We start from the raw sequence: 13,376 nt of genomic DNA, 5'->3' as shown, positions 1-13,376 counted from the left end.
TGCTGAGGTACTGTTTAGGGATTTGTTTGTTTGTTGCTATTATTGCTGTTAATTTTTGTATCTTTATTTTTAGGTATTATGATTTATGTTGAAATTGTTCAATTTGGTTGTGCACTTTTTGATGTGTTTTACTTTTGCTTTGTTTGTAATTATATAAATCTTTTTATGTTGTAAGCGACCTTGAGCATGGTTTTAACTATGGAAAGGCAGCATACAAATAAAATTATGATGATGAAAAATACACTGCGCAGCAGAAATAAGCCCAACATTTGATCTCAAGACAGCACAAATGCCTAGGTAAATAGGTATGTACCAAGTTGTCAACAAAAACTCCCAAAATGAAGTTATCTGGTGTATCGCTAGAGGGAGCGAATTCCACAGGCAAAGTGCCACAATGTTAAATAAATTAATTATGTGAAGAACTGTAGTTTTGTCTGTCCTGAATCTCCTTCCTAAGCATCTGCTGAATTAAGAAGCAGGAGTATTTTCTGACATGTTAATTATATAGCAAAAGAAAGAAAAAACAAATCTGTCTCTCTGCTTTTACTGTAAAGGAATCTTTTAAAGGTACCCCTCTATTAAAAATGCTCCAGATCCTCTAACAACTAAATCACATCTGATCTTATTTGCATTACATTAAGCACACTTCCTGACCATGATCAAACCATAATAAAGCAATAATCAATGGAAACTTGCCCTTCCATACAGATGGCTTCCATCTCCAGCCATCCCCAGAATAATTCCTCAAGAGATGTATGCATACTTTCAGAGAGCACTAACATTTTATAGTCATTATCTGCAATGCAGTACCTTCCATATAAACAGGCCAAGCAATTCAAATTTGAACGATTTCCAGTTACCTAAGAACCTTGACTACATATAATTGTACTAGATTTGGCTAAGTACAGTATTGGGCCTTTGTTTCGCAGGCTTTTTACAGGAGGAGAAATCCAGGTCTACTACAACTGCTGTAATAGGACCTGCTTAATCACAAACACCTATCACTAGCAACCTTCAAACCATACACTAGATTCCTATGATGCACTGTATGCATTTAAAATTGCAATGAGATGAAGCTGCAGTAAGTGGCCTGAGAATGTTTGCTTGTCAAAAGAAAAGTGTTCACCTTTAGGATGCTTCAATACTTCAGTAAAGACAAGATCTACCTTGCCAGACCTTTTGAGAAGGTCTGGACTGGAAAATCTTATTATTAGGAATGCATTTTAGTTGCTGCTGTTCTTTTAATTGGATTTTTTGTTGTTTTATTCCGTATCATAAGCCACCTTGAAGACTACATGGTGGAAAATTAGCTACCAGACTAAGTTCAAGGTTCTGGTTTTAGTGTATAAAACCCTATACAAATTGGAATCAGGATACCGAAATATCATCTCACCCCTTACATATGCAGTTGACCCTTGCACTCTGCAGGTGAAAAAGGCCTCCTGCAAATACTATTTTATTATGAGCTCTGTTCTGCGCAATTTAGGTATTAGGCTGTGGTACCTACCCTTTACTGTGGTACCTACCCTTTTGAATTCATTCTCCTTAAATATTAAACAGACCCCCCCCCCCAATCTCTGTTGTCTTGTTGGTGCCTACTAAAGACCTTCCTCTTCCTACAAGCCTTTCTTGTCGAGTTCTTTCCCAGTCTGCATCTGTATTCAAATTGTTTTTAATGTGTTTTTATTGCTTGTTGTTTGCCACCCTAAACTCCTTTGGGAGGAAGTGTAGGATATAATTTCTATGAATTTAAGCAGAATATAAGTTAAAACATAAACAAATTGGTCTCAGAAAGCATTAGCTGTTGAGATACACATTCCTCTTGCTACTAACTTAATGATTTGTGGAAACAGCAGTTGTTTGGTTAGAATTTACACAAATGCTTAGGCCTTGTTCACACACCATTTTCAACTGTGGTTTAAAGGTTAGCACACAGCATGTGGGTGCATGCTGCTGAAAGGACAGGCATTTCACTTCTCCTCTGCTCCTGCTATCACCATGCTGCTAGGAGCTAAGCCGTGGTTTGGCTTAGTGTTATGTTCAAACCAAGGTTTGTGGCTTGTTTTCCCCAAACAAGCCACATTCCCAGCAGAGGAGCAAAATTGCTACAGCAGTTTGCAGCTTTAAACCATAGTTTAGTTTCATTTAAAGTGACTTGTGAAGCAGACCACAATATTTAGAAATTAATGACTGCAAGTTTATCAGGCGCTGTCTTATTGTTCCATTGTCATTTGACATGTCAGAAGCAAAACAATTATCTTCAAAAAGAAAAATTAATTTGTTGACAAAAATGAACAGCAGAGGGCAGTATTTCATTGCTATTTTACTATACAAATCTAAAGGTTTATGTGAAATACTAGGTGCATAATATAGACGAGATTGTATATAACTACATTCAATGTATTTTTTAAAACTCAAGATATGCTATGCTTATGGATTCATAAGAAAAAGCATGCCAAAACAAAATAAATTTCAATGATGCCTATGAATAGCAATGATGCCAATAAAATAAAATTCACTGAAAAGGTATGATTACTGCTTTTAAGAGTACTAATTACAATTCTAGAAAGGTTTACCCCAGATCAACTTGAAAATGCTGAAAACCACTTTGTGTGTCAAGGAGTGGTCCACCCAAACATCCAAATATTGTACCCCAAAGCTTCTTTAGCCACACCCTGTCCTACATCAAGTCTCCTCCATAGTTCCATTCTGTGAGTGCCCAACAACGCTGCTCACTATTGTAAAAAGCACTCATTACTTTGCAGAGTAGCTTTATGTGCAGTTACATCAAAGGGATGATGTAAACAATGTTGATTTCAGGTCTAAAGACATTCAAAACTATCTGTCAACCATAGAGAACAGCGTCTCTTAGTATAACTCTGCTGTTTGTGGTTTGCTTCTCTGAAATGCCAGTTCATACTTATATATGGCAGTAATGACTCAATGAAGTCAGCATTACTGACTTTGTTCTTAATTGTGCAGTGTGAAAAGAAGTGACGAGACAGCTTAACTGAATGTCACATGTATACATGTAATGAAATTTCAGCTAGCTTTTTTTTTTTGTAAGGTTCCGTTAAGTTTCATCTCCCCCTGTGCCCCCAATACTTTGGGGTAGAGGAAGATTATAATCTGAAAAATAGGACCTTGAAGAAGGATCAACTCCAGCACTGTAATCACAATTTTAATTTATACTTTAGACACCAGCATGACTTTTTCAGATTTCTACGTAACCAGAATACCAGGAGCTGAGATTCTCTCACGCCTGTACTATACCTTTTTTTAAAAAACCTTAATGAGGCGTTAGAATGATTTAAGCCTTCTCTGTCACTGAAAGAGAAGCAGAACAAAGAGTAAAAGGCACCCTTTTCTTAGTCCTCTGATCAAGCCAGGAAGATCTGGCAAGGTATGCATGCAGGTGGTGTAAATGAGAACATGCATATTCAAAATCATGATACTCATCCAGTCCCACTCCACAGGCTGGATGAGTCATGGGAATACACATTACATCTATGGCTACTAGTTCTTGCAAGTACTTGTACTCAATCTCTCTTCACTACAACTTCCCTTCGTATAATACACAGGCACTCATTTATTCCCACAGTTGATATTGATGTGGTTGGTACTATAGAGCTTATTTTACTTAGAACGTGCTGTTAGAAATCTAGGTCCAACATTCACAGTCATTTGACATACAATGTAAAAAGAAAACACTTCCTTATTACTCTGAGGGAAAACTCTAGCTTGGGCCTTAAAGCAGTTGTTTTATATGATGCCCTGATTAGGAAGATAAACTATCCATTCCAACATGAATAGAATCAAGTGAGTGTCTACTGCCACAATACCTAAAAAGTGTTACACATACATTTTACTTCTAACAAACATTTCAAACTTTTTCCGTTTCCCCCACCTTCTCTCTCTCCTTACAAGAAAGGAGAGATACCATTTCTTGTAGTTGGAAGACAGAAAGTATTTCTCAGGCTGTAATAGTTAAATCTGAAACACCTCATGTGCTTGCAGTCAACCATGTCAACATCTGGAGCTGGTTGACTCCCCCCGCCCCCCCAGGATTTGCTGCCCTGCCCTGGATTTTCTCCATGAATTCTCTACATTCTGTATCCATCAGATATATGTCATACACACCCGGGTCTCTAGTGTTCCAAAATTCTCTAGCCACTGAAAGTTTCCAAACAATTTTTAAAACAAAACTTAAGTTTATTCCATATTTAAACATCTAAGACCAGAATAGTCTCTCTATTTCATAGTTAATCCCACTGCCATCAGTGTCGTTGATTGTGTTTAACTGAGAGCAGATCATTGCCTTGAAATATTTGGTTTAAACCAACTGCTGTTAAAAAATTCACAGCTCTATTTTGTACCTAGTGTTACAACATATTTAATGTGGAAAGAAAATTGCTCACTGTCATGAGTCTAACAACAGCTGGTCCAACTGAACAATTTAAGAATGAATTTGAACTGCCATACTTCTTCACTCCAAGTATAAGCTGGCTTTTTGTTATAGGAATTCAATTGCTGGATACAGTTACATTGAGTTTAGAAGAGGCTATGCAGGGCAAGCTTTAAAATGTATTTTACCTACATTAAACAAATGAACTGACCTCTGTGGTGATGTCAGTTCAACCAGCACTTTACAACTGTAAGAGAAGCCATTTTGGCATATAACTGTATATGACATATGGAGTTTTAAGATGTCCCAATTTACTACCAGAATGATAATAAACACATTAGCATTCTGAACGAGTTACAGTAAAGTCAAAACAGAATTGGCCTCTTTCGGTTATCCACATGGGATGCATATACATTCCACAGCACTGATATTGTAAAAGAAAAGAAAAAAGTCATAGTTCTGTTTGTTGGTGCTAGTACTATTTAATGTTTATGAGAAAAGATCAAACAAAAATGACTAATAGGCAAAACTGAGGGGAAATCTCACAGAGATGCAGTAAAACATTTGCATAAGCAGAAAATATTTATTGCCTATATTGCAATAAATATACTATACTGTCCACCATCACTGTTCTTTTTTTTCTATAAACGATGGAATGTTTCAACAAGCATCTCAGCAGGAAAGATAAAATGAAGTGTCTAAACCCTGGCGCTTCTAAGTATTGTTTTTCAGCAACTGTTCCCAACCATTCAGCAATATACTGATGAGTTTCCAAAGGTCTTTGTTTCCAAAATTAAGTTGTAAAGGAGTTTGGGGGCAGAGGGGGTTATAGCTTCCCTCCAAGCACACTAATTAATTCACTCCAATTTAATGATTTTGTGTTTATGAGCAGATACATAGTCCACTTTTTAATGAATAAGATGAAGTGAGCAGTGATCACTTGCACTTCAGAAGTTAAAACAGATGTTTGCTCCATTATTTATGTAGAAAGGTTGTGCCTGGGGTCAAGGATAATGGAAATTAAGGAAAAGGAAGTTTACTTTTAAGACATGGGAGGTTGCAAAAAAATATGAAACCTAGGATCAAATGGCTGAGAGAAAACTCACAGTGTAAATTAAGTGAAATAATATGGTAATTAAATGACATGACTAAAGAGTAAATGGGGGGGGGGGAGAGAGAAATGAAAGTTTTTTAAATTCTCTGACATTTGAAAGATCAAAAACAAGCAAGCTTCTGTGAGTAGAAGATACCAGAGAATATAAAGTACCCCTGCCAATATAAAATCACTAATCCTAAAGTACTTTGTAATCTATGAAATACTGTTGCATTTGAAATACATTGTTCTATAAATTAAACTTCCTAATTTAAAGCGTAAACATGTAGGGAAATTGACCTAACTCAACCACATAAAGATGCTTGAGTTCAACCATATTTACGCAGCAGTAAATGTAACTGCAACAGCTTTCTAGGTAAGTGTGCATAGAGCTGCAGCTTTAGGATTTTAATCCAAAAACACTTCCCCACTCCTATTTAAACATAAATTATAAGTTTTAAAAGTTATTATAGCTGCAATACTTTGCCCACTTATCCGGAAATAAGCACCACTGAACTCAATGGGATTTACTTCCAGGTAGACATGTATAGACTATGCTGTACATGGCTTAATAAAGAACTGCTCCAATATGTGTGTCACATACCGGTACTTGAGTCCTGGACAAAAGTGCTGCTGCATAGAATCACCATCACAAAGAGACAACAGAACCATCAATACAATTCAAAATGTAAACATTTCATACCTGTTAGAGTGATAGTTCCCAGCATTTTCTCTACCCTTTGGCAACCTGGATTTTCCTCTCCTCAAAGCAAGACACCCCGTTGTTTTTATTTCTCCAAGTCACAGTGCAATCAGAGGGAGGGGGGTAGGAGGGAAGCAGAGCTAACAGAAACACGTTTCAGTCCTTCAGTGTCTGATGAAAAAGGCAGACTGAAGTTGTGTTTCAGCAGACTGGTCCTTGACAGACAGCTCTCTGTGACCCATCCCCTCCTTAGCTGCTCGCTGAGTGGGCAGGTTATATTCCTAACTTTAACAATGAGATCTCCACCCTCTGACCAAACCACATTCCCTATTGTTACAAAGGGCTTTATGCAGATCACTGGAAGTCCTTTAGATCAAGGAGGGTGTGTAACATACCTGTCTCATATTTACTACATGCCTACTAAGTGAAAGGAGAAAAATTTCCAGAACCACTTTCTATATACAAAATAAGAATATTCCAGCAACCAGACTCGTTCCTCTAGGAACTTTAATCTCAAAAATACAGTCCAATGCCATGGTTGAAAGTTCAGTGAAGAACCTTGCAACCTTCACAGAATCATAGAATCATAGAGTTGGAAGAGACCACAAGAGCCATCGAGTCCAACCCCCTGCCAAACAGGAAACACCATCAGAGCACTCCTGACATATGGTTGTCAAGCCTCTGCTTAAAGACCTCCAAAGAAGGAGACTCCACCACACTCCTTGGCACCAAATTCTACTGTCGAACAGCTCTTACTGTCAGGAAGTTCTTCCTAATGTTTAGGTGGAATCTTCTTTCTTGTAGTTTGGATCCATTGCTCCATGTCCGCTTCTCTGGAGCAGCAGAAAACAACCTTTCTCCCTCCTCTATGTGACATCTTTTATATATTTGAACATGGCTATCATATCACCCCTTAACCTCCTCTTCTCCAGGCTAAACATGCCCAGCTCCCTTAGCCGTTCTTCATAAGGCATCGTTTCCAGGCCTTTGACCATTTTGGTTGCCCTCCTCTGGACACGTTCCAGTTTGTCAGTGTCCTTCTTGAACTGTGGTGCCCAGAACTGGACACAGTACTCCAGGTGAGGTCTGACCAGAGCAGAATACAGTGGCACTATTACTTCCCTTCATCTAGATGCTATACTCCTATTGATGCAGCCCAGAATTGCATTGGCTTTTTTAGCTGCCGCGTCACACTGTTGGCTCATGTCAAGTTTGTGGTCAACCAAGACTCCTAGATCCTTTTCACATGTACTGCTCTCAAGCCAGGTGTCACCCATCTTGTATTTGTGCCTCTCATTTTTTTTGCCCAAGTGCAATACTTTACATTTCTTCCTGTTAAAATTCATCTTGTTTGTTTTGGCCCAGTTCTCTAATCTGTCAAGGTCGTTTTGAAGTGTGATCCTGTCCTCTGGGGTGTTAGCCACCCCTCCCAGTTTGGTGTCATCTGCAAATTTGATCAGGATGCCCTTGAGTCCATCATCCAAGTCGTTGATAAAGATGTTGAATAAGACGGGGCCCAAGACAGAATCCTGTGGCACCCCACTAGTCACTCTTCTCCAGGATGAAGAGGAACCATTGATGAGCACCCTTTGGGTTCGGTCAGTCAGCCAGTTACAAATCCACTGAGTGGTAGCATAGTCAAGACCGCATTTTACCAGCTTCTATACAAGAATATCATGGGGCACCTTGTCAAATGCCTTGCTGAAATCAAGGTAGGCTACATCCACTGCGTTCCCTTCATCTACCAGGCTTGTAATTCTGTCAAAAAACGAGATTAGGTTAGTCTGACATGACTTATTTTTCAGAAATCCATGCTGACTATTGGTGATCACAGCAGTCCTTTCTAGGTGCTCACAGACTGTTTGCTTAATGATCTGCTCCACAATCTTCCCTGGTATTGATGTCAGACTGACTGAGCGGTAATTATTTGGGTCCTCTCTTTTCCCCTTTTTGAAAATAGGGACAACATTTGCCCTCCTCCAGTCTGCCGGGACTTTGCCTGTTCTCCAGGAATTCTCAAAGATGACTGCCAGTGGTTCTGAGATCACATCTGCCAGTTCTTTTAATACTCTTGGATGCAGTTCATCTGGCCCTGGAGACTTGAATACATCTAAACTAGCCAAGTATTCTTGTACTATCTCCTTAGTAATTCTGGGCTGTGTTTCCTCTGCTGAATCATTTGCTCCAAATTCTTCAGGTCAGGCATTGTTTTCTTTATCGGAGAAGACTGAGGCAAAGAAGGCATTGAGGAGTTCAGCCCTTTCTGTGTCCCCTGTTTGCATTTCACCAGCTTCTCCTCTGAGTGACCCCACTGTTTCTTTGTTCTTCGTTTTGCTACAAACATACCCATAAAAGCCTTTTTTGTTGCTTTTAACCTCTCTAGCAAGCCTGAGTTCATTCTGTGCTTTAGCTTTTCTGACTTTATGTCTACACGTGCTGGCTATTAGTTTGAATTCCTCTTTGGTGGTTTCCCCCCTTTTCCATTTTTTGTACACATCCTTTTTTAATCTTAACTCAGTTAAAAGTTCTTTAGATAGCCACCCTGGCTTCTTTAGGCACCTTCCATGTTTCCGTCTCATTGGTATTGCCTGAAGTTGTGCTTTTACTATCTCCCTCTTAACAAACTCCCAGCCACCATGAACTCCCTTTCCTTTTAGTATTACTGTCCATGGGATCTCACCCAGCACTTCCCTAAGTTTTATGAAGTCGGCTTTCTTAAAGTCAAGAAATTGAGTCCTAGTATGCTTAGCTGCTCCTTTCCGCTGTATAGTAAACTTCAGAAGAGCATGATCACTCGCGCCTAATGATCCTTCCACTTCTACCCCACTAACCAGGTCATCAACATTGGTTAGGACAAGATCTAAAATGGCTGTTGCTCTTGTTGCTTCTCCCACTTTATGGACAATGAAGTTGTCTGCAAGGCCAGTGAGGAATCTGTTTGACCTTATGCTCTTGGCTGAGTTTGACATCCAACAAATATCCAGGTAATTTAAGTCCCCCATTACTACTATCTCCCTTCCTTTTGCATGCTTGGCCATCTGTTCCAGGAAGGCATCATCTATGTCCTCCGTTTGGCTTGGGGATCTATAGTAAACTCCCACAATGAGGTCACTGTTATTCTTCTCTCCCTTAATTTTGACCCAAATGCTCTCACTTTGGCTTTGAGGTTCTAAATCTTGGATCTCTTCACAGGTATACACATCCCTGACATATAACGCCACTCCTCCTCCTTTCTTGTCTGGTCTGTTTCTCTGAAATAGATTGTATCCCTCCATTATTACATTCCAATCGTGGGACTTATCCCACCAGGTTTCAGTGATGCCTATTATGTCATATTTAGTTTGCTGTACCAAGGGCTCAAGCTCATCTTGTTTATTTCCCATGCTTTGAGCATTAGTGTACAGACATTGAAGTCCATTAATCATTCCCCCGTGTCTCTTATTTAAGGATTTTTTCCTCCCACCACTAGGTCTGCGTGCTGTTTGCTCCATTTAGTCTATGACATTTCGATGATCATCTTCATCAATTGATAGACTCCTACCTTCAGGAGCACTGTCTCCCTTGTAACACCTCAAATGCTAAAGCAATTATTATGGCAATTATGGCATAGTATGTCATAGGCTGGAAACCACTGCATCTGATGCAAGAAACATTATATTCAATTGGCAATTACGTATACATATTTGGGTTGCAGGATGGGGGGGATATGAACACAGTGGGATCAAATTGCAATGAAATACAAATAGTGTGGAACATTTTCATTAACGTTCAAATGCATGAAATTTGTCAGATTGCAGACAAGCAAATTACATGTTTAACGTTTTGCTTAATCCATAGCTGTGGATGCAATAAACCATGGTTTGGTTCAGCATTATGTGTGAACATTATGTTAAATGTGTGAATACCTTTAACATGTCTAGTTTTCTCCTAAATAGCTTAGGGATATCAGGATCATGTCAGCACGGAGGGGATTCACCATGCCATTCCTATCACAGTCATAGTCCTGATGACTAAACCCAGGAAAAAAGCTTCTCTCACATGGATCCATAATGGAAGGGAAAGGCTGAAACCTCCTTCCGTTGCTCCTTCATCCTAATCCCACCTATCTCCAGAGGCTGTTATTTAAAAAGGGAGAAAAAAATGAACACTCACACATTTAGTTTTACATTTCATTTGGCCCAGAGTGTGCACTGTAGAGGAAGGTGAGTAATGACGAATGATTTGTCCTTCAGACACGATCTAACATTACTATTCTTCTCACTGAACAATCCCAGTAACCTCTAACTCAGAATTCCAATGAATAATTTGAAAACTATTGACATGCTTTTGCCCTAACGTTAGCAAAAACAAAACACAAACCCAAGACTGACAAAGGCAACGATGCAGATGCAACAGCATATGCCATGACTATTTCTCCCATGGTGAATGTATCGAATTTAAAACTACAATTAACAAGTAGAAGCTGCAACAAAATATTGCAGCATGGATTGCTCAAATTCAGGTTGCCAGTCAGCTATGCTCTCTCCATGGCACTCCCCTCCAAAAAAAGCAAGCCTTCAGTGGTCACTGACTATTTCCAGCTACTTTTGGAGAGATGAATGAAGCTGAAGGCTGGAAGTCTCAGGACAAACAAAAGAAAGTACAGTACTTATTCACAAAGCACATAGTTAAAACTATGGAATTAACTCCCAAGTGGTAGTGATGGCCACGGACTTGGATAACTTTTTTAAAAAATTAGATAACTTAATGGAAGATAAGGCTATTGATGACTACTAGGTACAATGGCTATATTTTCTACCTTCTACCTCCATGTCTTCTACCTTTCTCCCTATATTTTCTATGGTTGGAGACAGTATGCCACTGAATACTCATTGATGAGAATCACAGGAGCGGGGGAAAGCTGTTGTGCTCAGGTTCTGCTTGCAGACTTTCTGTGGGCATCTGGTTGTCCACTGTGAAGACATGGAGTGCTGGACTACATAGGCCTTTAGCTTGATCTTTTGGGCCCCTCTTAAGCATTTATGCACTAAGGAAGAAAGCATTATGCTTGTGTAGTCCTCTCTCCACTGTGCTCTGCTTAATGAATTATGTCTTGGTTTACAGAAAACCAATTTAACATTATATCTGAACTGGGAAACTATGGTTTGCACTTGCCCTGAAAACCATGATTGTAAACTAGGGACATTTCTGATTCTCATCAAGACCCTCCAGAAGTCAAAAGTATGTCAGAAAGAGCAAAAAAGAAACATGTGGGCTGTAATATGAGAATGTCCAGAAAAATACTTCTTATTTTCTGCTAGGACTAGCATCTGACAAGCAAATGTTTGATGGAAACCAGATGTGTCTCAGTGGTAAAATAGAAATATGTCTAGCTAATCTCAAGATAAAGCAGGCACACATTTTCTGCACTTTCCACACCAACAGGTCCAGTTCTTCTGTAGGAAAAAGTAATGTGAGAAGTGGCCCCTTGACTCATTGGTAAGCCCTCTCTTGTATTTCAGTGATTTAGCTAGTCTGGAATGCAGAAGAATTTACCTGCTTTGTTTAAGAAAGAGTTCAGCTACTCCTATTACCTTGTGAACATTTTCCTTCCAATGAAATGCCCAGCCCCATACACCATCACAAACCAGTCACCTCTAAATCAAAGAGACTGTATTATTTTTGAATCCACAATATTGATTTGTTAAGAGTTTTTAAGTCTTACAGACTTTTTGGTGTACAACCCTTTACGGTCTTCACCTCATTTATACCCCAATCATATTTACAAAGGAAGATGCTGTTGTTGAAGGCTACACAGCAAGCTTGACAGATGCGCAGAGATTTGGTGTCCATACTCAATTTTCAACACTCTTTCACATATTTCAGCACTTGTTTTTTGCTCCCAAAACTGCAAGTTATGCTACTGTTCTGAAGACCAACATTAGTAGTCTCCAACTTTTATTTGTTTGGGTATTAAAATCCTTACCTGATGAGTTCGTGGTACCAAACATTCCTTCTGGTCTATGGTACTCTAAATTCCTAAGCTTAAAGGTCTATGAAGCCTACTGGGCCAGGTAGGTGTTACTATTGCTATATAAAGCCCTTAACAACTCAGGATCAGTTTACCTGTGAGATCACTTCATCCCATATATGCCCACTCAACTGCTTTGATCTGCGGAACTGCCACTTTTACAGGTGGCACATAATATCTGTTCCACATTTGTAAGAAATTAATTTTTTAATGTGGCAGTGCATATACTTTGGAATTCCCTGCCAATTGATATAGCTGTACAGTCATACCTTGGTTTTGGAACAGCCTAGTTCTCGAAGGGTTTGGCTTCCAAACAATCAAAACCTGGAAGTGACTGTTCCGGTTTTCAAGTGTTCTTTTGGAAGCTGAACGTCTGACGGGGCTTCTGATTGGCTGCAGGAGCTTCCTGTAGCCAATCAGAAGCTGCACTTTGGTTTTCGAACGCTTTGAAAGTTGAACGGACTTCCGGAACAGATTCCGTTCAACTTCCAAGGTATGACTGTACTCTTCTTGCTGCCTGCTAAAATCAATTGTGTTTAGACAAATGTATTTGGGTATCTAGAACACTGATGTGTTTTAATCTGTTTCAGTTTTAGTTTTTTAATGTTTTAAATATCAAAAGGTATATAATTTGCATGAAATAAAAAAAAATCCTAATTGCCACCATTATCCCTACTGCACTCTCTCTCTCTCTCTCTCTCTCTCTCTCTCTCTCTCTCTCTCTCTCTCAAATAGGCCATGAAACAGACTATAACAGACTTCGACTATAAACACTGCGTCATCCCTGACATTCTCCAATCAAACTGTTTAAAAAGCTGTCTTAATCAGTAGGACAAAGCTGGTTTTAAGAACATCAGCTTAATTGGACTGTGGATAAGGCTACCCAGTACATTTCCCCTTCCTGACTCACAACTGGAATTAAGAGAGCTTTGCCTACACAAAATCATTATCAAACATGTAAAAAGTGAGTATGTTGTCTTAACAGCAGCTTTTGTATATAGAAAGAAGGAAGTAACAGAGCATTCCCTATGAGCCCAAAACTGGATAAGCTTTAACTGCAGGGAATGTGCATATGAAAGTTTTTGAAGTTATGCCTCTATATCAAAGGGTTTCTGAAAAAACAAATGCAATCTTAACAATGGAGAAGATGAAAAGCTCTTTATAA

The 13,376-nt window shown here is 39.1% G+C and overlaps 1 protein-coding gene across 3 annotated transcripts in view; it reads right to left on the bottom strand.

Moving 5' to 3' along the window:
• AKAP12 (A-kinase anchoring protein 12) overlaps positions 1-13,376 on the bottom strand; it is a 63,969-nt gene that overhangs the window by 15,083 nt on the left and 35,510 nt on the right. Inside the window, exon 1 of one of the 3 annotated variants that reach the window (XM_081854295.1) lies at positions 6,202-6,347. The exons of the other annotated variants lie outside the window; for them this stretch is intronic. Within the exon in view, the coding sequence (XP_081710421.1) occupies positions 6,202-6,226 (25 nt within the window). The 5' untranslated portion in view covers positions 6,227-6,347. Of the gene's footprint in view, positions 1-6,201; positions 6,348-13,376 lie in introns of those variants that run through there. 3 annotated transcript variants of the gene reach the window in all.

This window comes from Podarcis erhardii (assembly GCF_964252035.2).
Source record: "Podarcis erhardii genome assembly, chromosome: 3".
In the NCBI taxonomy this organism is placed as follows: Eukaryota; Metazoa; Chordata; class Lepidosauria; order Squamata; family Lacertidae; genus Podarcis; species Podarcis erhardii.
Note: the sequence above shows the minus strand (reverse complement) of the source record. Positions and strands in the feature narration are given on the sequence as shown.